This window comes from Athene cunicularia (assembly GCF_003259725.1).
Source record: "Athene cunicularia isolate RWA chromosome 3 unlocalized genomic scaffold, athCun1 chr3_part1, whole genome shotgun sequence".
NCBI lineage: Eukaryota > Metazoa > Chordata > Aves > Strigiformes > Strigidae > Athene > Athene cunicularia.
This window is the reverse complement of record NW_020799097.1, coordinates 95568493-95593141: the sequence shown is the minus strand read 5'-3', so window position 1 is coordinate 95593141 and position 24649 is coordinate 95568493. Positions and strand designations below refer to the sequence as shown.

Below are 24649 nucleotides of genomic sequence, written 5' to 3'. Positions count from 1 at the left end.
ACAGGTGAATTGATTTCTCTTGTGACTTGGTCTGCTTTGATGAAGGCTGGTGTCCACTCATCCAGTGTCCAGTCATGCACTGTAATGCCCGATGCTACTCCAATGCCCCCAGACAAGTACTGCTGCCAAGTGACGATGTGGGGACTCTACACGGGCTGTAATGAGAGGTGAGGTGGAGGCTGAGTGACTGGTTGACAATTGCTGCCCTTGAGCATGAAGTCCATCTGTGCAGTTCAACACTATAACAGGATGTGGGGCACAGTGCTAGTCTTTAGTGATAAATGTAGAACAGCAGACTGACAGAAGAGACCAAGAAGGAAAGGCCTCAAGTTGCACCAGGGAAGGTTTTTACTAGATATTAAGAAGCATTTCTTTACAGAATGGGTTGTTAGGTGTTGGCTTGGGCTGCCCAGGGAGGTGGTGGAGTCCCCATCCCTGGAGGTGTTTAAGAGTCGGGTCGACATAGCACTGAGGTGTATGGTGTAGTTGGGAACTGTTAATGTTGGGATGATGGTTGGACGGGATGATCTTCAAGGTCTTTTCCAACCTAGACAATTCTGTGATTCTGTGAGGGAACTGGCTAATGAACCTCCAGTGTTATCCAAGACAGATCAAGAAAACTACATCCCTGAGCTGTTTGAGCATTCTTCTCACACACAGAGATGCTTTTTGTGTGTAAATGATATTGATAATTGAGACCTGCCATTTAATCTGATAACTTCTGGTGTATTGTGTATTGCTTGTGTCTGAAGTCAGTGCAATTCTAAAAAAGACACACTTTTGTGGTTTTAACTATAAGTATTGTAAATGAAAAAAATGGAATTTCATAGAAGTATTAAATATAGAACTGAAAGTAATGCAGTAAAAATAGTTTTAAGACTTTGTTGGTTTAGAAAAAAAAAAAAAAAAAGTGTCATGATATTGTGTTTATCTAGCCAAAACAAGAAGAGGATTTTTATCTGCTCTGTAAAATTACAGATGCTTTATCTGTGAAGAATTGCACTTAAGATGAAAAAAGGAGAAAAGCGGTATTGTAGGCAGATTATCATATCAAGTGTGAACTGTGCACTGTCAGAACGTCTTGTCCGTTTCATATAAGCAGATAACTTTTTGGGAACACTTTCCAGGAGAGTGGGATTTTAACTTTCTCACATCCTGGCTGCATACGTTAGCAAATTCTACAATCTGGATGATAACCAAAAGAACAGTTTTATATTAATATAGAATTATTTGCTATACTAATAACTTTTAAAAGATTTCCAGCAGCTTTGTAAAGTCAATAAATCATTCAGAAGCTAGAAATGGTAGTCCTTGGTAGGATTTCCATCTACTTGTTACATATTCTCTGTGGAAGACTGTCTTCCTCTGGAGGAGAATCGTTCTCTCTGGTATTTATTAGATGAGTTTTGCTTAATGCATAAAAATAAGCAATTGACAGCATAAAAATAACCAATTGACAACTATTTGGTGGTACTTATCCCTTTCTTAAAGGGGGAACTAGACCTATTGCTAAAAGGGTAGCTTTGTGTATAAATCAGTGTTTATTTACTGAGAGCTCACTTAGAATAGAAAAGTAAGGCCGTTCTGACCATTCCACAGATGTGTTGTCTTAGGGGGAAAACCCACTCTGAGTATGAAGTTTTTATACAATGTTAATGTGTAAGGAGCTTAGGCTTTTTAGTGCATAAATTAATTTGCTAGTATCATGGGGTTTAGACCTTGCTGTTCAGTGAAAGAAATTGATCTTGATTCATGGGTCTGTGCTCTGGATTTTCCCAGGATATCCATCCACTGGCTTAACTGAAGAGCATTTTTTAGGAATGCCTGAATCAATACCTTTGTTACAACCCTCAAAAAATAGAGTTTATTTCAGTGTTTGCAAAAGAATTGCAGATATGAGTTGTCCTTGGACTTTAATTTTCTTTGTGTTATTGTTAAATACTGTACTGTTGCTTGAAGAACTCATTTGTGCACAGAAAATCTTGCAACAGACCAAAGTTGGCATCTTTAGGCCATAGTAGTGCTTAAGGGTAGCTGAAATTCAGAGAGTGACAAGTGTTAAATACATTTCAAAGTGTTATATGCACTGAAATAGTGAGTGCATAGATTCAGTTGGCAATGGATGACTGTGATCCCCTCCAAATCTGATGTTCTATTTTGCAGAGACAAAAGTGGCTCAAGGAATGCTTGTAAAATCTGTCTTTCATTACCAACTGTGTACTATTCTTCATTGCTAATTCATGCTCAGCTTTTGCTTAATGCATACAGAATACTGTGGAGGTGTTAGTGATACTTTTCAAAATAAAGCCTTGGGAAAAAAGACCTGATGGGCTCTGGAGGATTTTTTCCAAAGGTTTTCATTCTGAGATATCCCAACTTCAGTTTTTACTTTATCATTAAATCTCATATACGATTGAACAGGAATTGGTTAAGAGAAACAACTTCCTTCCCTTGAACATTTTGCTGGAAGTGTATTAGCATCAAAGTGGATTATTAGAGCCTGAAGTTCAGATCTTAATCAGAAATTCTGCAAAGTAATCAGTTCTGGATGGAATTCTTGTTCTGCTTGATAATAATGTATTTGTACTCAGTTTTCTTATGCTTGTGTCAGCACTTTCTGAGTGTATGGGCACCAGGGGATACTGTGATAATTTTTTTTTTGTACTTTTATTTCTTTTTTTCCCCTGAAGATCAAATGAAATGAATGTCTGAGCTGTTTGGAGAATCTGACTGTGTAATTATTGTTAAAGAGGTTGTCAGTGTGCTTGATAGTGATAAAGAGCAGAAGACTTGTTCCCATCTTAGCTTGAATTTGTAGATAAAAGTTTAGAACCAATAGAAGTTCCTGTACGAGGCAATGAAAGCTCTTGCCCTTTAGTCATTGACACTAAGAAAGAAAAAAATGACCCACAACTTAGGGAAGTTATCTTGCTATGTAGAGAAGGTTATTTTATTTCTGGAGAATATCTACTTATGTATTGCATTTGAATTCTCCATATTTGTGTCTGATACAGCCAGTGCTTATCATTTTTACCTCTATTTCAGCACCAAAAGACAATGAAGAACGTGTGTTTCGGGAACGTATGCGCCCCAGAAAGCGGCAGGGTGCTGTGCGACGCAGAGTACATCAGGTTAATGGACACAAGTTTATGGCCACCTATCTTAGACAACCAACCTATTGTTCGCACTGCAGAGATTTTATATGGTATGAAGCAACTTTGACTTTGCTTTCTTTGCAAATTTGAATTAAGGAGTTAACATACCCTTCTGTTTTGCTGAAGTATAAATTGCACAGAGCAGTAGGTTTTTTTTTTCCTTTTCATTTTAATATTAAGCTGTCATCACTTTTGCAGACGATAATAGAAGACTGTTAAACTTCCATCACAAATGTTAGAATTTGTTGTATTTGTGTTTTTCCTCCTCTGAACCACGAAGTCAAATCTTTTTCTGTCTAGTACACACTATAAATTCTATGTAGACAGCCAATCTAGTGTTCTGTAGGTTCCTAAGTGTAGATTTAGACCTAATATTAGACCTTTACATTTCACCATGAATTCTTCCTTAGGTGCTTAAGTATTGCCATCTTCCTCCTAGGGAATGCCAAGCTCCTATACATCCTACTGAAGTTAATGAAATATGGGAATATTAGACTTCTAATGATCCAGGGTTTTGGGTGTGCAGTGTACAGGGTCTTTATGTTGAGAACTCCCTTATAGAAATGATTTACATTAGTTTTGAGTACTCACAATTTTCAGGTAGGGAAAAGTGGGGGAGACATTCAGTTTTCATTATTTTTCAGCAACTCTATTGATGTTTTCCAAAGTTACCTAGAGATACTGATTTGTACCTTAATACACATCAGATCTGATGTAATCCATAATTAATATTTCCTAGGAGTGTGTAATGAATCAGTCTTTCTTAATGTTAAATTATGTGAACTGTACCTGAACTCAGCTATATTCCTCTAAAAGAATGTCTGCAGGTTAGGCTTTATGTTAGCTAAGACGATTTCAAGCAACTATATTGGCAAATGCAATCTTTTGCCTATTTAGATGCCTACTTGATGACTGTTTTACCAGCTTGTGGCTTCCCTCTCTATGTATCCCTTGGCTTTGCCTATTTAATGATAGTAAATGTGTCTTTATTTCTGACTGCCTTCATGGCCTGTCACCTACACCTCTTAGCATCTGAAGTGTGTTTCCTACTTTGAACTGATCTCAATCTAGGCATGCAGTTATCAGATTATTGGTTATAAGAAGCTATTCTTCTGTGCATGTCCAGTAAAGGCAGGAAAAAATGTTTTTCATTTTTAAAATTTATATTCATTATTTTCTAAAACACTCTTTTATTTTCAGGGGTGTAATAGGAAAACAGGGATACCAATGTCAAGGTAAGAGAAAATCTATGGGGAACAATCTGAATATGTGTATTATGTTATAATATATAAATAATAAGATACTCTTATCAGGCATTATATATCTACAGTGCAGAGAATTTAACACAAGATGATCAGAATAAGTTTGTCTGACTACAGATACAATCTTTCCATCAAGTCACAGTAAGATTTTTCAAGACTGCTGGTCTTAGGCATCATGTGTGAAGTAGAGGCATGGTTAATATCACTGAACAGCTGATCCTAGGTATCTCTTGATGCACGTCCAACTAGGGAAGCATATCTGCAGATGTTGGCTTCTTCATTTTTCACTTCTTGCCTTTTAAATTTGTGAATTCTTCATTCTACTTAAAATGCTTTGTTTAAAAATGCCAGGTAATTTCAAAGACTGTAATTAAATAGATGAGATAATTATAGAGGTCATCATTAGAGAAGGTTATAGCAAAGACTGCAGAAGTGCTGCATTTTCAACTCCATTTTTCCACTCAATTTCTTGTACTCTTTATTTTTTGTGCAGTCACATCTTGTGATGATGTTTTTCTACTTAATTTGCATCTGACAAACAGAAATAAGTTAGTGTTGATTTTTCAGTTACAAAAGACATGCTAAATTCTTCTTGCAAATAACTAAATGCAAGTAATGGTTTTATATGCTTTAATAAGAATTAGTATATTAATATACAACAGAGATTCCTTGAGTTCTGATTTTTTTTTTTCTTACAACAATGACCAAAGGTAGAAGAAAATACAATTTATTATTTCACTGTGAAGGTTTTTTCTTCACTTAATGACCTTGAATCCTACAGTAAAATAGACCTTGTAATTTTTAATCTTATCGTTCAAATTTGCTAATGTTATTCATTGATTAAGTAATCGGTATTAATATTGACGAAGCATTTTTACCTCCTGAAACCTTTTACTGTTAACAACTTACGATAATGTGTTACAGAAAGAATGTTCAACTTTGTTTTTTCTGTTCTTTGACTTTTACAATGAATTATCTTTATGTCTCTTTTCCTCTGGAAGGTCTTCAGACAGGAATTGTTTTTGCCATTGTGTCTCATATAATGTGGAGATCATGGACTTTACCAGATAAACAAATCAATATGTAAAAATTGAGAAATGTGGTTAATATTTAAGAAGGTAATTTGTAGTTTTACATACTGAGATTTTGGAAGATATGCTTTAGTTCTCTTACAGTTCTTTGGTCTCTTGAAAGTCCATTATCTTCTGCCTTTGTAAGCCAGAATTGCTGCATAGGACTCACCAAGTCATCAGTCACTTGCAGCCTTTCAAGTCCCAGTATTTCTGGTCTTCTGGGATCAGTCTTTTGCTTTCAAATCAATCTTCATGAAAACTTATTCTTTTATCTGTTTTTTGTTTATAGTTTGCACTTGTGTAGTCCACAAGAGATGCCATGAACTTATAATAACAAAGTGTGCTGGCTTAAAAAAACAGGAAACTCACGATGAGGTAAACGTTGGTAAAATAAATTTTCTAGATAAAACTCTGTCTTTCATCTGTTCAAAGTAGGGTCATCTCTGTTTAATCGATAAATGTTACAGACTTTTTCATGCCCTTCTGGTCATCTTGTGATGTAGCATTTACTTTGAAATTACAAATTACCATACAGTTTCATTTACATGGGAATTACTACACAGCAATTTATTTCTAATTAGTAATTTTTATAACATTTGAATGGTTAAAAGTCCCACTGAGCTCTTTCCAGTACTTTTCATTTTTACATTCTCCATTTCTGCGTTAATATGAATTTTGTCATTTTAAATCAAAAGAAGCAGGCTGGGCCCCTTCTTCCCTTAACTGCTTTTTGTGTGGCTGAGTCAATAGCAGCTGATAGGATAGGCAGTATGCTTGGGTATCTTGCATCAACATAAAAGACTGACCAGAATTTGCTTGCAAAGTCTCACCTCAACAAAGACTGCATCCAAACTGTCAAAATGTAAACAAAAGCCATCCATGTGTTGAAGAAAGCCCATGGATATTGTGTAAGACAGTCGTGATAACACAAGGTACTGCATAGCTAACAGGTTTTCCAGCATAATTACTCCCTACATCTAGCAAGCTTTTGTATATTAATGTAATTAATACAATATGTTCTTTATGTTATCATGCATTTAAATAAATGAAGACAACACCTGAAGATTAAATTACCTGCTTTCAGAACTGTACTGTCAGGGAGGTAAATATATCTGCCAACAGCACATTCAGCTCTGGGTCAGAGGAGAAAACAAAGCAATCCTTTCACTTGCATTGAAGGTCTCTTTCAGTTAAGATGGCCCTTTTAGGCTTGGTTAGGAAATTAATGTTAATTTCTGTGGACAGTCATACACTAGGGAGTGATGTGACTACTGTAGTGTTCAGCTCCCTTAGACTCCTCAGCTTTTGGGTATCCTTTTATGGCTGAGTTGATGGGGGAGAGTTGGGGAGGGGGGTGTGTTTATGTTTTTTTATATTGTTGTATCTCTCAACTGTAACCAGGGAATGAAGTTTTTTGTTTGCATTGTAACAGAAAATCTATTTAATGCTTACTGTCCTGTTCTGTTTTGTGCAACAGCAAGGGATGTCCTATCTTTCACCATAGGATTAGGTGAGGTAGCCTGTGAGTGATCCCAGTTCTTTGGCCACACAGAAAAAACACATTTCTTAGTTTTATTTGTTAAAAAACTACATTTATATGCTTGAAAAAGCCTGGTTTTAAGTTACAAATCATTGTATGTAATGATGGTTTTAAGCCACTTTTTCAACTTTGATATGAATTTGACTGAGACACTAACTGACCTAACTCTTCCTGTGCAATTCACTACCGTTTTTCATACTGGGAGCATTCTTTTACATCTGGTTCACAACCAGTGTTTTAAGTCCAAAATTTGATCACATGCATAGGATTGCGATAAGGGACTCTGTTTGACTAGTGCTGTTTTTGCATAGTACTCACAGGAAGATACAAAATCTTGTGTAGATTTATATTCCCAGGCTCCAGACTGGTGGAGACTTGCATGTTTTGGTAATATAATGCTCTCATTGTTTAGAAGGGGTACTAGATCACTGGAGAGAAGCCAGCGGTAATAGGAAAGGGAAGGAAAAACATTGAAATAAATCTCCTGCTATGTAGTGGCAACTATAAAAGCTTATCAATAATACCCTTTAATTAGTAATTAATCGTACCTTGAAATCCCTGAACACAACAGTTTATCATTGTCATTATCATCATCTAAAGAAGAGTGGGAAATGAAAAGGTAAAGGGATTGTAATATATTTCTCTTTCTTAGTCCCGTATTGGTTTGGCCTTCTGCTCCTAAAACAATTGGGAGTGACTTCCTGGCCTTCCACATTAAGAGATCTTTCCTGATAGCTATATATTTGTTGTTCCCAGAAGTACTAGGAAGTAGACGTTAGTCTTTATCTCTTGGACAACAGCAGCCCTTCCCCCTCTTTTCCCCAAATAAAGTAGTGAGAAGAATTCTGGAGCTGGGGTATATCTAATGCAAAGGTCATCATCCAAGCATAGACCTATTTCATCTTGTTTGAATTCTGTGTGGTTTCAAAACAGAACAGGGCCTTGTTGTACACTGATTATAAAGAAATTAATTAGAATGAAATATGCTGTGCTTTCCTTTTGCAGCAAGTGGGATCCCAGCGTTTCAGTGTCAACATGCCTCACAAGTTCAGCATTCACAATTACAAAGTGCCCACCTTCTGTGACCACTGTGGTTCATTGCTCTGGGGTCTTTTGAGACAAGGTTTACAATGCAAAGGTAAGGACTAACGCTTCAGAGATATTTTTTTTATTATTATTTTTTTTTGTGAGTGACTTGTAGGTTTGGAAAGATTTCAAGTTACTCTGTCTTTTCCAGCATGTACAGAAATGCATAGAAAGTAAATAGTGAATTACTGTAAGGATTGCCATCGTGGTTAGAAAATGGTCCTTTACCCTGTCAGCAACACCAGTCAATAACAGATGCAGACGACGGAGGTGCAGAAACACGTTTTGCAGTCACTACTCTGTAGGTTTATTGCCACATAGGAAATTAGAAGTTGACAGAAAATTAGGAGCATGAGAATTTACATCCCTTCAGCTTAATATGCCTTTTGTTTTTCAGGCTTGTGGTGATGGTTGTTAAACTTTTTAAACATTATTATTCCAGGTACTTGTCCTTTTAATACCCTCTTCAAAAATTGGTGTTATGTATTGGCTAGGCTAGGCAGAACCAGTCCTCTCTGCCAATATCCAGAAGATGAGGTGTTCTGACATCTACCTAAATCATCCTTTGTGATGGTCTGCCTAGCCCCTCTATTCCAGAAAATAAAGATTCATTATGTTCTTCAGTTCAAGGACTGTGTACTCTATACAGTAACTGTATATGAAGTTACTGCTGGAAGGTGCATTCCTGTCATTTTAGCTAACAGAAATGGTTGGTTCTGTATCTCTGTTTCAAGCAGATCTGTATATTCTAAATGGGGGAAAAAACAGTACAAACACGTGCAACGGAAAGTAATATTTTAGAAATAGTGAATAAAATACTTCATTTAGTGAGTTGATGGGAATGATGTCATGAATATTGTCAGATTCTCCGGAAGTCATATCTAGTGGAATTATAAGCATTTTTGTTTTGTTGTTACATCTTTACAAATGGGTAGATCCACCTTCATAAATACAAAAGTCATGTTATGCACACTTCTCAACTGCAGAAATGTGGAGTCACACATACATGTATAAACATGTAGTCTATTAAATATATCCATTGCAGTATTTAAGATGAGACATAACTGTAGGTGGAGGTTAGACCTAATGTTTCATGACAAATAGCTGAACAGCAATGGAAAGAAGTTTCTTTCATGGAAAAGTGATAGACAATGAAAGCATTCTGAACTTGAAGCTTTCCCTTGTGATTCTAGGTAGTAAGCAGTGATAAAATGTTAGTCCCTAAATACTGTTACTTTACTACTGCAGATTTTGCTAAAATGCTGTCTTAATTATGGTGGAGATATGTTCAGAGAAGATTTTTTTAACTAAACCTGATTTTTTTTTCTTGTTGATTTTTAATCAGAGCTATAGTATCTCTCTACTTAATCTGTGAATATATTAGGTCACTTTCATATTGTCTCTCAAGTACCATAGTGGTTCATTTGCTCTTAATTGCAGAATATAATGTTATTACTCATATGCATGCATTTGCTGTGTAGCGGATGCATAGAAACAATAGTTCGGAGAGCCTGTGTTGCTTTCTCCATGTTCATAAAAATAGTGCCTATAAAAATGCAGTATTGTCTGCATGAAATCTAGAACTCACCTGAGCTGGAAATGTCATTTTCTCTGTGCTTTATTTTCTCTCTTAACAAATGCTGAACAATGCTCCCTTCTTCAGAGGTGTACTTGCTTGCCCCATGTGGTTATTAACACCATGAAAAGTGTATTCCAGATGTTTTTCCTTCTGTTTTTTCACTGCTTATTCCAGTGCTTCTTTTTACAATATACGTTCATGAAGTTGGACTGCACAAAATTTTCCTGCTTGCTTTATTTCAAGCAGTTCAGTTCTCCAACATCCACTGTTATGGATCATAGGTCAAACATTTTACTTGCCACTGAGACTTTGTCACTGAGTATACATGCACTGAAAATACCACGCGTAGCAATTTCTTTTTGCTGTTGTGAGCTGAAACGTACTTGAAGAGGAAGGGCACCTGCTTTCTAAAGCACACGGTTACCACCACAGATACAGTGCCTATGTATAGTCTCAGAGGCAAATGTGGTTTGTTTCTTTAGGTCTTATACAGTGAAAGCACTGTTGATGAACATATAATGAAATGCAGCTTTATAAATACATACTTTTTTTATTTTTTTCTTTCTCTAAAAGTAATGAAGGAATTTGAGCAACCGAATGTTAATCTAATATTTAATTACACTTTCAGTTTTGCTTTCTTTATGCCTTGCTCCACAAGAGGGCAGTGAAGTCTAAGATAAAATATATAATCTGCTCCTAACAAATCCATGCTATGCTATTTTTAATGGAGCTACATTCTCCCCCCTACCCCATAACCTGGAAGCAATGTAACCTTTTTTCCTCTTAGTAGTATACGAGTTTCAAGAGATGATATTTAAGAGAGAAAGCTTAGTAAATGGATTGCCATCTTAAAAAAGAGAATGTCTAACGGTGCCAAAGACTTTTATTAAAACTTAAAGCACTGTTGGTTTTATGCCTGCCTACATTAGGGATTAATCTACTTGAGTAAAATAGAGCAATAATACATGAGAAACTAATGTGCTTTCAGTGTGAGAGCAGAAGTGGATTGATAAAATTCAAGCTCTGAAGGACTTTTCCTCTAATTCAAATTTTATTGAAGATTTACAGGATCATTAGATATTTTCATTTGTTCCTGTGTCTGTTCTGGGTACCATTTGAAAACAGTGTCTGCATTATCATAACAGAAGAATGATAACCAGGTTAATAATTTCATATTAGCATTGAAGTGTCACTACATATCCAGCTAAATATTTTTCTACTGAAATTGTATTGATTTGAAAAATTATTGGTAGGTCAAATAAATTCTGATTTAAGTCAAATGCATGCCAAGGTAGCATTTAATTTACTCTGTTACTTTCCATTTCATTGCAGTTTGCAAGATGAATGTACATCGACGCTGTGAAACAAATGTGGCGCCAAACTGTGGAGTGGATGCTAGAGGCATAGCTAAAGTTCTTGCAGATCTTGGAGTCACTCCAGATAAGATCACTAATAGCGGGCAGAGGAGGAAAAAGGTAACGTCTACATAGTAAAATGTAGTGTCTCATTAAAAAATAAGTATGGCTGTATTGTAACTTTACTAGTTGGGGTTAAATCCCACTCTGTTGTCTTGCACTAGAATTTTTTTTAAGTCAGTAGAGAACTAAGACTTTGGCTTTTGATTTGTAAGTGCAAATCATCTATTCTGAATTTTGATATGAAATTTATTTTGACCTGCTACAATTTCGTCAACCTAGAGTCTGGAAGGATTTCCCCTTTTTCATTCTGAGGAAGGAGATTTGACAGAGAGACTGTGTCTGACACAGCAGTTCATAAAAACAGACATGTCTCTTTGGCTCAGAATTGGCATCAAATAATTGATAGATTGAGAGACAGCACTACTTCATAACATTTTAAATGCTGATAAATGAGCAATGTGCTAATTCTTATGAAGAGAAGTTGTTTGCCAGATGACGGTTCCAGATTTATCATCACTATTATAGAAAGAACTAGGCTGGTTTAAAATAAATGTGTAGGTCACCCCACATACTTTCAAAGATGATGGAGTTATTCTGGATTGATAATACGCATCCTGGATCAGAACTTGGCCACGCTTTCTATCTCTGTTTGCATGATTGTGACAACAAACTCATTGCTCCCGCTTACAGAAATAGGCAATTTTTACCATAATTTCTTAAAATATTGACATTTGGTTCTGTTCACTTTGATGGTTATTGCACACTTGGATCCCACGTACACTGTTTTTAAAGTGTTACAGAAACATAGAAAACTCAGGAATAAATTAAGTGATCTTTGACTCCTGGGAAAAGATGTGTTGTTGCTGTATGAGTTAGTTTACAGTGCTTGTTGATACTTTTAGTTTTAGCACATAGATTTCTACACAGACTCATGGTGGCTTCTCAAAACCTTTCCACTTGCTGGGTGTGCTTATTACATTTATTTAATCTTAAGAACTTTTTTTTTTTTAAACTGCCAGTTCTTTCTCTGTTTATATTATGGTCTCCATTTGATTTGATGCCATCTGCTGAATGGTTGAGGTCCTGCCACATAGAAACTATAAGGGTAGAACATCTTCACTTTCCTTCATACTTCTACTTGTGAATTAGTGTTGTTAAACTAAATTTCCTCTTGACACAGGAGAATCTCATAGCTGAGTAGCCCTTTTGGAATTGTTCTTAGCTACTTGCAGGTGCAGAGTCTCAACAACCGGTTCCTGGAAGCACATCATCAGAAGAAGATAGGTCAAAGTCAGCACCAACTTCTCCATGTGATCAAGGTCAAACATCCCTTTTTATTTCCTAACTGATACATATTGTCACATGTTTTCCTCCTTTATGATGTATAAAAAAGTTATCGGTCTCAGGCTCTGTAGAACTAAATCAATGAAGTAATTACTACCAGAAAATGAAGCGCTTAGAGTTATGAGCTGCAAAAACTTGTTTAAAAGGCCTGCTTCTCATTTTGTTTAAATCTGTGAAATTAAGTGGCTTTTAAAGGGAAAATTATAAAACAGTCATCTTAAAATATTGTTAAGTTTACTTGATGTGTCCTTACCTAATCCAATACCTTTACATAAGGAGGTTATATATTGTATTGTAAGAGTGCGAACATTTTGAAGAGTACCACAGAACATGAGAACACCTTTATGAAAAGCCTCCATCTGTTAATAAGTTTTTAGGATTAAATTGTCTCCTTGCAATTTCATGTTAGAACATTTTTGATAATCATAGAATGGTTTGGGTTGGAAGGGACCTTAAAGATCATCTACTTCCATCCCCCCTGCCATGGGCAGGGACACCTTCCACTAGACCAGGTTGCTCAAAGCCCCGTCCAACCTGGCCTTGAACACTGCCAGGGAGGGGCAGCCACACCTTCTGTCTGGTTGGGCTATACTAGCATATCTGTGTGGTCTTTAGAGGCTTTGTAAAACTATGTTTCCTCTCAGTGATTTTTTTCATGCATAGATTTGGAGACAAATATTTTAATCTTCAGTGATATGACATGATTTTATTGAGCTGAACAGCCTGATTGACAGAACATATATGTCAGCAGCACTTTCCACTTTCTGTTTCTGATCTGGTGGTTGTTTCTAAAAATCAGAAGCCTGTGAGATATCTTATGTACCATCATGTGTGTAAACTGATGAATGAAAAATCTTTATACCAAGACATAGGAAGATGGATACTTTTCTGTCACATTCTTTGAAAATTGTTTATAGTTGAGAAATTTCTCAGCCTTATTTTTAGGGAATAAATTTCCAAAGCTCCATGATAATAAGTACTGTAAAACTGAGTCCAGAACTGATTTAAATGTGTCAACCTTTTGGTTTCACAGACAGTATTTTGATTAAATAATATTTTTTGAATATCTGATGTTTTACTTAAAATGAGAACAAAGATTTTGTCTACATTTCACTTCTGTAGCTGTCCAGTAAAGTTGTTGCTTCCAATGCCTTCAGGCAGAAGTACTATGCAAGAACTTGAGGCAGAGCCCTAGGTCAGTTAGTCACCAGGGCTCACTGTGTTTAACACTAAGAAGCCTTCAAGAACTATTTAGCAGATCTACACAATTGCTGCTTGAAGTGGCACTAGTAAGTGGTCAAATACTTTATTGGCAGGTGTCTGATAACAGCTGGAGCTGAACAAGATGCTCCAGTCATGTTGACTTCAAGAGCTGGAACACCCAACTATCCTTTGAACTTTTGAAGATACAACTCTAAAATACTTAAGAAGGAAGATGAGTAAGCGCTGCAGGAAGATAGGGATATTCAAAACAAAGTACTTCTCTGTGATACAGGAACACCCAAAATCACTAAAACAACTATTTGGCTACTGTTCTGACTTATCTTTCAAGTTTTGTATATGTCATTCTCTTAGGTTCGTTTTAAAAGGCCACCCTTCCTGTTAAAGCAGGGCTTTGGCTGATTACTGTAAGATGGAGAAGCAGTTTCCTAAATAAGTATTCTTAACCACAGATTGCTCTGCACAGCATTTGAGGATGATGAATGTCCCTTCCCAAAACTGATACAGACTAACACAGGCTGTTTTTCTGATTGTTGATGAAAATGAACACTTTCTTCTCACATTTCAACAGAAATCAAAGAGTTGGAAAACAACATTAGGAAAGCGTTATCATTTGACAATCGGGGAGAGGAACACAGAGCAACAGCTACAACATCAACAGACAACCAGCTTAACAAACCTGGGGAAAATGGTGAAAATGGGGAGGTAAAACAGGCTCAGAACAAGCGAATAGGCCTTGAAGAGTTCAACTTCATCAAAGTATTGGGGAAAGGCAGCTTTGGCAAGGTGGGTAGCTGCTTTTTTTTTTTTAACTGCTGTGCAGACTTTTTTTGACTGTACTGCTTTGAAAGTATTCATAGTGACATTCAGAAAGTGCTTCCACCCTAGGGGTTTCCTTTACCCAGTGGGTAAAAGCAGCTCTTACTCAACAGATCAGGAATATCAGCCTCCTGATCAGCTGGCATTTTCTGAGCTTCAGCTTACTTCGTTAACTAAGGTCAAGCCTTTTGACACCAAATGTCAATGTTTCACTGTTTCAGGATATTGGTAATGAAGACATACATACAGTTACAAACATACTGTTCAACAAGATAATTAGTTGTGGTCAAGCAGGAAAAATCAGCCCAGGAATAATGCTGTGGAGATCTGAGTTCGTTCCCTTTCTAGATAATATGCATCACAAGTTTACTTATTTCACGGAATAGTTTGTGTGCTTGTTTTTCCTTAGTTGGGTGTGTTTAGTGCTGGAAGAGCCAGAACTCAAGAATTTCTACTCAGATACGAGATGTGCAAGAGGCTGAGACAGCTGCCCAAAATACCACATATGTGGTAAAACATAACTCACCAGATACCTTCCCACAGTAGGGAATTGATGAGGGTGCAAGAGGCATTTCTCTACTTACAGGACTTATAGATTTTCTTTTCACAGTGCTGTGCACTGCAGAATCAAATAGGAGGAGTGAAATGTGAATCTGTTTCACATGTACATTATTCCTTCCTTGGTATACGGGAACTGCAGATGCAGGGGAACAGGACTGAAGCAGTTCTTTTGTCTCAGTTTTCTAATCCTTTCTCTGAAGATTTCCCTGGCTCCAAGCCAGAACTGACCTTAAACAGAGTATAGGACTTGAACCTTTAACAATAGTAGTAGTTAAAATCAACAACTTTAAAGAGGCAAGAATGGTACGTGGGGTTGTATACTAAATTCATCACACACAAATCTCACTACCAAAAGTGGGACATAAAAGTGGGAAATAAATTTCTGTTCTATATCAACTCCCTTCCTTTTTTAGTTTTTGAGATCTCACTAACAGGCATTCATTAAGATACGTGAATGAGAGGATAAAAACTCATCTTCTGCATTCCTAACAAACAAAATAATTACCATCCGTTTCAAATTTAAAGAATACCAGAGGTATATTTTTCCAAAATTGCATTAATTTTAATTTTATAAACGTATGACTTCATTCAGGCAAGTACGTAACTGTATGTTTCCAGTGGTCAAACTCATATGCAACCCTGCATTTATGGTATTATCAGTTGTTCATATGTAAACAGAATTTCTGTTTCTTTTAGGTAATGTTAGCTGAGCTAAAAGGAAAAGATGAAGTATATGCAGTGAAAGTTTTGAAGAAAGATGTCATACTTCAAGATGACGATGTAGACTGTACAATGACAGAAAAAAGAATTCTGGCTTTAGCACGGAAACATCCATACCTAACACAACTTTACTGCTGCTTCCAGACAAAGGTAAGGAACATGAACCTTTTACCAGTTTGTGCCCATGGAACAATATTCACTATTTCCAGAATAAAAGACAACAGCATAAAAAGTACAGTAACATTTAAAAAAACTTTCTGAGAAGTTTTTGTCATTTTAGTAGTATTGAACTGGCTGATGTCAGAGTAAATACTATTACCTTGTAAGTACCAGGAGGTGGCAGTAAATGAGCTAAAAAATTTTTTAAACCCCACATGCATAAAACTAAAAACCCTACTGAGGTGCCATTTTTGGGTTTCTTCTTTATATTAATGGAGTGTATCATTTGTTGAATTAAGTACAAATGTTTTTAACACCCAGTATTCAGAGGAAAAATTCTAAAAAGATCTTGTCAAAAATTAGATTGTCAGAACACTCACCTCCAGTTTTCTTGGGCTGTGTAGTATACAAAATGTTTAGTAAAGAAATAGGTATACTGCTTATCAAATAGGTTCCTATAGTGCTAATGCCACCCACGTGCTTGAGGGAGCAGGGAGAAGGAAAGTCAGAGGGAGCTAAAAATGAGTGCCTGTTGCTGTATTGTTAACTTTTCATACAGAATTCCTCTTTATAGCACGTTTTGGATTTGCTGCTTAAAATGTAAGTGAACATTTGGATGGTGTTGCTGACTGTAGGATTTCTGAATCCAGTCAAAGTGTTTGAAACCAGTTCTGTTCACAGTATTATTTCTGATTTTCATTTTTTAGTCTGATTTTCTCTCTTGTCATTCAGCTGAGCTGACAATTTTTTACCTAATTGTCCAGAAAGCTTTATGGAAGCCCGCAAGGTGAATCTGTCTTGCAAATAGAATACCAATCATATATAATCTCCTTTATTTTTGAAGTGTCTCATAAAATGTTTGCTATTTCAAAGCCCTAAGGTTTGAACTTTTGCCTGTTGAACTAAATATGGTAGTTGTTTCAATGGGATGAGTTTTTGATGTGTAGGGAGTAAGTTTAGCTATTAGTATATATGCGTGTTTCAAATAAGATACTTGAAAAGCAGTCAACTTCCTTCGAAATTCTAGGGTGTTTTGTTTCAGTAAGACACTGCATTTGGGAATTTGAGTCACTTTACTGGTAAAGTTTGGCAGATTAAATGAATAATTAAATTAGCATATTGAATTAAATTAAGAGTTACTAATGATGTGTGTGTGAGTGTATGTGTTACAACCAAAACTATGTATGGTGCAAATGAGCAATATTTATGTGTGCAATAATTATATGTGTAGAAGTACAGAAGAACTGTGACTAAAGATCTTCCGGCAAAGTTGTTCAGGAAAGATAAATAGGGTAGTGGAAAAGCTGTAGGAAAATGGCTAGTAGACTCAAGATTATAGTGTATTCAAATATGAAAATAACAAATGTTTATTCAGTTCTTAAAGTAGTGAAAATGCATTAGCATTTTATATGCTTTGAAGTTGACACAAAGAAGTGGCTTTTAGGAAGGTGTGTATACAATTTATGTCTATGATGATGTTTCATGCGTTCAGACTTCCATTTCATTACAATATATCTGTGAACATACTTTTTAAATGTTTTAATGTATTAAAATCTATAACTAGAATTGAGCATATTATTTCAGATGAAAAAAGTGCTAAAAAGATTGTACTGGGGTGAGGAATAAACTCTGTGAACAGAGAGAGACCTTTAGGACTCAGGCAGACCACACTCCCTGATAAATATATCAGCAGCCTGATGTGTATCATGTGGCAGAACATCAGTAATGATCAGTTTTACATTAAGTGAATTATGACAAAAGGTTCTCCTGCTACTCATCTGGTTTCCTGGAGATTTTTTTCCTTTTGTATTTCTCATCTGTTCTCCCCTCTTTTGTATCATGCTTTCTGCCTTCCTTTTTGCTCTCCAAAGCCATTCATCAAAGAAAGATATTCAGAAATTCTTCTCACTGTCTTCTCTCTTCCCAGACCTCTTGACCACAGAGAAACTGTAGTTTGTGGCTTTGCTTGAACTCAGAGGAACTGACAGTTTAGTGATTTATAGTTGCAAGTCATAGGCTAGTGACTCTTATCAAAGAACCAAAACCACACCTAGTGATACCAAATCAAATTAAAAGTCCACAGTTGAAAAATTCAGGGTTTTTTTTTTGAGCATGGCCTATGAACAATTTGCAAAGAACTCTTTATAAAGAAACAAAAAAAACAAAACGTGTGTAAAAGCAGAAAGAATACATCTGCTAAAGCTGTACAATATTTATGAATGACAACAAATGAAAATGTACCAAGTAAATTAGTCACTGAATGATTTGCTCAGGTTCAGTGTAAAAATAGGTAGAAAAACTTGCTCAAATAAACATGGTCTGTGGTTAAAATAGCTTTACTGAGACAAAGGCTATTGTACAACAGAGTTTAAAATGTGTTTAACAGTATAGTTACTTACGCTGCAATTGTATGCCAGTGCCATGGCTAATGTAATTTGCAGAATGGTCCCTGAAGTGATCATCCTGGAATCAAATTTTATATTTCAAGTAGAGGATATTTGTCATATACACCCTGACTTAATGGGAAGACTCAGTATTCATTGCCAAAGCACTAAGACGTTGACTTTATGTAATGCAATTACTTGCTTTGTTCCTTTTCCACAAAAATGTAAATGTATGAGTTTGACATTATATATTGCAGTATTTTCCTTTAGCATTAAGGTGAAGACACTGCAGAAAAGTTACCTAGTATGCTTTTTACAGTGTCTGCTTCAGTATTGTTTTCTACATAGAGCAGACTTTTCATTCGAATCATTTACTAAATGATACTATTATTAGCACAACGGGTAAGGTATAATATTTTAAATTATTTTGGAATTCAGAAATAATGCCAAGTAATGGTTAATAACAGCATACCTTAAACACCAATGTGTTTTTAGCCCTACACATCTGAATTTACTTTTAGCTGGTCCCATCTTCCTTATTTTAAAGGAATATTGGGACTGGTATTTCTCATGTTCCTATTTAATCCAAATCTAACTTTGATCAAACCAGTTTGCTTTAAGCCCATCAAAAAATGAGCCCCACTAAAAAGCAGTGTTCTATATTAAAATGATATATATTGAAATATTGTACTTTAGGGATTGTTTTGCAGTCTTCTGGGGTGACCTGGAAGTCAAGAGAGCTAGATTCTGTTCAGAAGCTTGGGATAAAGCGTGCAAAGGTGATACAAGATGTTTTGCCTTCAATAGTTTGAAGATGAACTCAGAAACCCAGTCCTACACATTAGAAAGTATGTAAAATCTATGGGCAGGACCTCAGCTGACGTGTGTTTTTATGTGGAAGGAGCTCACATATTTTAGTGTAGTATATCTTACAAAATCATGTCACAGTTGGATAGTATTTTTCAACACTCCTATACTGTGGCAGCATTTCCTTTCTTGTTTTGCTGGAAGATGGTCAGTGCATCTATCAGTGTATTCAAAGGTTTGAGTTGTGTTTTGTGTGTGTTCTGTCAGCTGGGATGCAAATGAAGAATACTGTCTTCTGTATTTGGCACTCCCATAGCAAAACTTGTCCAAGACCTCGCATACAGGCTATAGCATTATTGTAATAACTGGCCTTTGCTTATCATCTTCTTTGATTTATTCAGGACTTCATTGTGTCCTTTATTGAGAAAATGTTGGTTTTTTTCAGGACTACTACTGTTTCCATTCTTTTTTCACTCTTGCTCCTATCTTCTTTTTCTCTTCTTCTATGTATTGGTTTCTTGCGTTTTCAGTAAGAAATATCTTACCTGACAATAATGCTGATGCTGCATAGTTCTCCACTCTAGGGTCCTCTTCGCTCCAACCTCAGACCATGCTCTAATGATCAACTATGTAACAGTACCAACATTAGGTTTTATTAATAATGCTTCAGTCAGGTGGCCAGCAAAGGGGCTTTATGTGTATTTCTAGAGCTATTTTCTCTGAAGAGATTCTTGTATTTATGATACTTTGTTCACCGTTCGAAGTTTCAGGGCTGAAAGTTAAAGTCTTTTTTAATGGAAAGTTGAGATTGTACAAAATAAAGGTATAACTAGCTTCACTTTCTTACTCCTACACCCCTGTCAACCTTCTTCACAGTACTTGAAATTTTCTAGACCTCTACCCTATGACATGCATACATGTATATGTGCACACCTTATAATTTATAATGAATTATCCTATCTTTAGAAAATTAGAAAGAAAATGTTTTTGAAATAATTTAAGACAGTAAAAGCTTTATTACAATAATTCATTATAAATTTAGAAGACTAGAGAGCTACTGCTTCTAACATCTATCATTTGCTTTTTTATCCAACTTCATGAAATTAGATAATTTTAAAAATAGTTCTCTCCTCTTTTCAGAGTACTATATTCAACAAAATTGCTTTGTACATATAGTAGAGAGTACTATTAGTACAGAACAATGTTCCTGTTGAATGATAGAGCTGCATAATTGTCAAGGACCCTTAGTCAGCATTATAGCTATTTCTATTAGAGAAAACAAGTCATTAAATAAAGGATAAAGTCAGTTACAACAGGTAAATAAACTTGTCCCACCCATGAAACCCTTTTTTTTTTTTTTTTTTTTACTTACAATTCTCTGCATGTTAAAAGCAGCACACCTATTCATAGCATAGCTCGTGAGCTGACCTGCAAGGCCATTCACTTCTTTCCTGTTTTCTGGTGTTGTAAGGCAGAGATTAGCCACATGACGGTGGCAGAACTGAAGGACATCTAGGAATAGGCTGTAGTGACCCTATTATGACTATATTGATCCCTTAAATATTATGTTCTACCTAGTGGCTTGCTACTATTTTATCCTAGATTGTGGGTACTGTGGTTCAGGTACTGTGCTGTTCTGCGTGTTTGTGCTGTATCTAGCCCACTGTGGGTAATGCTAGAAGGCTGGTATTTATAAAGCTAACATTTAGATTTTATTTCCATTTCAGCTGTCATGATGTTCCTTTGTGATTTTGACAAATCTCTGTACCTCTTTCTTCATCAGACCCCTCTGTAAAAACCAAGTAGTCAGTTCTACTCATGGCTTGTATTTAAATGTTTCCAGGCAGGGTTTGGAAGTCCAGTAGTACAGTATTATTGTAGTGTACAAGGATCAGTATGGAAAAGTGGAACACTGCAAAAGGAGTGAAATGGAGTTCCATTTTTTAAGTGACTTGTTTTATTTGCATAAGAAAATGTAAAACAGCAAAAGGAAAGAGAATTATATGAATATGTCTTTAAGTCATGTTTTCTAAGTTAATTTAAGAAGAATCACCATAGTATGTGACCAAAACTGTCTTTGGTAATGTGAAAGCAAGTCTTATTTCTCTTACTTGTATTTGTACAAAAAAGTAAATGTCTTCTGCAATAATAGCTTAGAGGAGTGTCATTTATGATATACAGCGCAAATTAACCTAACTGACTGACCACTGTTACATTCATCTGGGACTAATCAGAGTTTATAATCCCTTTTATCTGGTATTCTTGTACTTTTGTTGCTAAGCAGCTAAAGCCATTATGCAGATATTACTATATGGGTGTAATCAGTTTAACACAAGTTTGCATTGCCTTTTATTACTGATTAGTGTCAAATTAGAACTTTTTAGGGCCCAAATCTGTTCATTATTATCCATGCTTCAGTGGATTTGTACATGTGTGAGACAAAAGACTAAATTAGCCCCTGTATTCTTAGTTACTTCAGTGCTAAAATATTTTAATACAATTTGAATATAAAATTATTGACAAAGGTTTCTTAATGGCAAGTGTTAACTATGGTAAAAAGGTAGAATAAAATGGTAGGCAAGCATAGAGCTATGTTATTTATACTGTTTATATTATGGTACCTTTTTATATACATTTGTATGTATTTATATACAAACTTTATTTTAATATTTTCTTTAACTCTATTATTATATATGCATATACACAGAATATGTGCAATAGTAGCTATTTTTTAATTCCCAGCTGGTTTCTATGGGCAGTTCATATCCTAAGAACTGAAAATGAACTGAGACTGACTAATTCTTCAGAATATTTCCTGAAGCACTGGAAGTTAGAGTGGTATCTGTCAATCTTTCATATATCATACAGTCAAGAAGTCATGTAACTACATGAAATTTTGGCAGAATAAGGTTTTTCATAAATTTGGGTACCTTCTATGTTCAATTTAGATTTCCTGTTGACTGCTACACAGTATGAATGCACTGACCGTGATCATTGTGTTGTCTGAAAGTAGACACCGTGGTCAAGAGTAGTTGGAATGGTGAAGCTGATGATTAAATACTGTAATCATTGTCTCTCACACACACAAGCCCCTGTTTCCAGCATGATGACCCGGTTTTGGGAAACTTGCTATTATGCTGCTCAGTTATTGCTAGCTGCTCTTGAAGGATTATTAAAGCCTGGTTAGCTCACTGAAGATTCATTGTTCACATTAGTCCTTTTAGTGTTAAACTTCAAGTCAGGCTATCAGTGCAGCCAGGCTCATCAAGGGCCCGTAGAAGAGATTACTCCTCCAGCATCAATCAGAAGAGTCTAAATGCTTCTCTTTCAAACAGGAAAGACTTTTATTTTGTGATGTAGCACCCAAACTGAACAGGACTCTTTCACACCCTCTCAAAGCTAGGGCTTGTTCCTAGTTTGCATGTACACAAGCAAGTGCTGCAGCTGCAGCTCCATGGATTGCTTTGCTGTAACCAACTGAGGCCTCAACAACCCCGGAAATAGTCCTGAGTCAGCATCTGTGGCCAGAATTCACTGCAACTGCTGTCATGAAGTAGGTGAGGGCAAGCTGGAGTTTGTACTGATTTTATTTACCTTGGTCCTCATGTCTGCTTATTAGGGTTTTAGAGCTAACTATGCCAGTAGTTCACTGTGTTGGAAACATCTTAGTGTAGCCAAGCGTAAAATTCAACTTCAGGATTTTAATCCTGATGTGGTCATGTGCAGACAGGAGGTTTTTAGGATAACAGGTAGAGCTAAGGGCCTTTTAGGTACTGTTTTCATGTATCTTGGACAGAGTAGCTAGAACTACATACTGCACACTCTCCTCTTGGGAAAAATGTGTTTCTCCAGTTGAGGCATGTTTGAGGGAAGGAATTTTCAGAGTATCTACCAGATGCTTTGCCAGTAACTTTCCTGGCAAGTCTTTCTGTCTTGTACACCATGCTTTAGCAGAGATTACAGGAGACAGGAATAAATATTGTCATCCAAACAGGTTAAAGGGTGTAGCAGATTTTGAATAGAACTGGAGTAGACCCATCACTTATGGGGTCCACAAAAATCTCTGTATAAGCCTTGCACTATGGCTGTGTTAACATCATGCTGGTTGGTTCCTCATCTGACAATTTTACAGCTTTCATGGGAATGGAGTACTCATCCAGCAGGTTAATTGAACAATGCTGCTTTAAATAAAATCCCACATGTTACACCTGGATTGTGGCTTTTAGTTCAGTTTCAACTTGAGAGAGAGGAGTGGGAAGGATAAGGGTAATCTGCCTTGTGGCAGCTGCCCTTGGAAGAGATGTGCCTGGTTTGTAGCAGGATGTGTCACCCTGCAGCCATGTGCTGTGACCCTCCTTTCTGTCCTTCCTCTGCACCTAGGTCTTGAGACCATCTCACACCTGGTGTAGGATCCCCCATGTGGACAGAAGAGACTTTACATGACCTGCATGAACCCACTGGTCCTTTGTCCTAGCACCCTTTGTGCTTTTTCTTGTATTTTAAGTATGTTCTTGTAAAGCGCTATTCACAGTTTGCCTCTAATGAATTTTTAAAAATAAGACATATCTTTATAATAAGTGGAGATGTAATGCTTGCATGGATAGCTATTAGGATGCCTCATTTATGCTAGTTAACTGTTTTAAAAGCTGTTTAAAGGAAGCCTGTTTTACGCAAGTAATTGTGGGAAAACATAATACTATGGGGTTTAGGTGTAGCTTTTACAAGTAAACAACTAAGAACACCCCAAAGGAAGAGTCAGGAAAAAGGAAACTGCATGTAAAATTCGATTCTTTTGCAGTTTCTTTTCCAAATGCAGGAAATTATTCTCTTTGGAATACATTTGGGCACTTTAATACAGTGTTTTGTTTTGGGTTTGGTTTTTTTTTGTAACAACAGTAAGCTTAGTAAATGATAATTGTACACAAGAGAATTTCACCATGGGAAAGAAGTGGAATTTACAAAACATTTGATTTTGCATTTTTAGTAAAATTTTCATTGCTTTTTTTAGCATATACACAGAGTAATTTTAGTGTTGACATAACATGTCTTCTGCACTATACACCATGTGTGATGTGGGCCAAACTATCATTTAAATTAGACTTTATCTCTTCTCAAAAACCACACCATCAGACTATTTTAACACTGTTAATGAGCGTGAGAAGATTTAAGGGAATCCAGTTTAGGCCATTTTGTCTCACTAGTGGGTGAGTCCTTTTAGCAGAAACACACACTCTTTTTTTGATAGCAGCAGGGTTTATTCTTGCCTAATTACTGTGGGCTAAGAGTAATGATACCCAGTCTGTAGTCTCATGCCAGTGTGTGGGTAAGCATATAGAGAGCTTCTTTATGTTCTCACATAAGGTGAGCCTGAGGCCATTCTGTAAAATTGAAGTATTCAGTGAATTGTTTTCTGTCCTTAAAAAAGAGTGCAAGGAAGGTGACATGTAACGTCAACTTAGCAGTTAAGAGACATGACTCTCTGGAGGAGAGTGAGTGGTGTATCCCTTGTGGTCCTGTGAGT

The 24649-nt window shown here is 36.2% G+C and overlaps 1 protein-coding gene across 1 annotated transcript in view; it reads left to right on the top strand.

Moving 5' to 3' along the window:
• The window catches only part of PRKCE (protein kinase C epsilon), a 301137-nt gene that overhangs the window by 180690 nt on the left and 95798 nt on the right, over positions 1–24649 (top strand). Inside the window, exons 3-10 of the mRNA XM_026845495.1 lie at positions 3046–3205; positions 4356–4390; positions 5780–5865; positions 8036–8168; positions 11028–11170; positions 12336–12432; positions 14250–14464; positions 15755–15928. Of these exons, the coding sequence (XP_026701296.1) occupies positions 3046–3205; positions 4356–4390; positions 5780–5865; positions 8036–8168; positions 11028–11170; positions 12336–12432; positions 14250–14464; positions 15755–15928 (1043 nt within the window). The remainder of the gene's footprint in view (positions 1–3045; positions 3206–4355; positions 4391–5779; positions 5866–8035; positions 8169–11027; positions 11171–12335; positions 12433–14249; positions 14465–15754; positions 15929–24649) is intronic.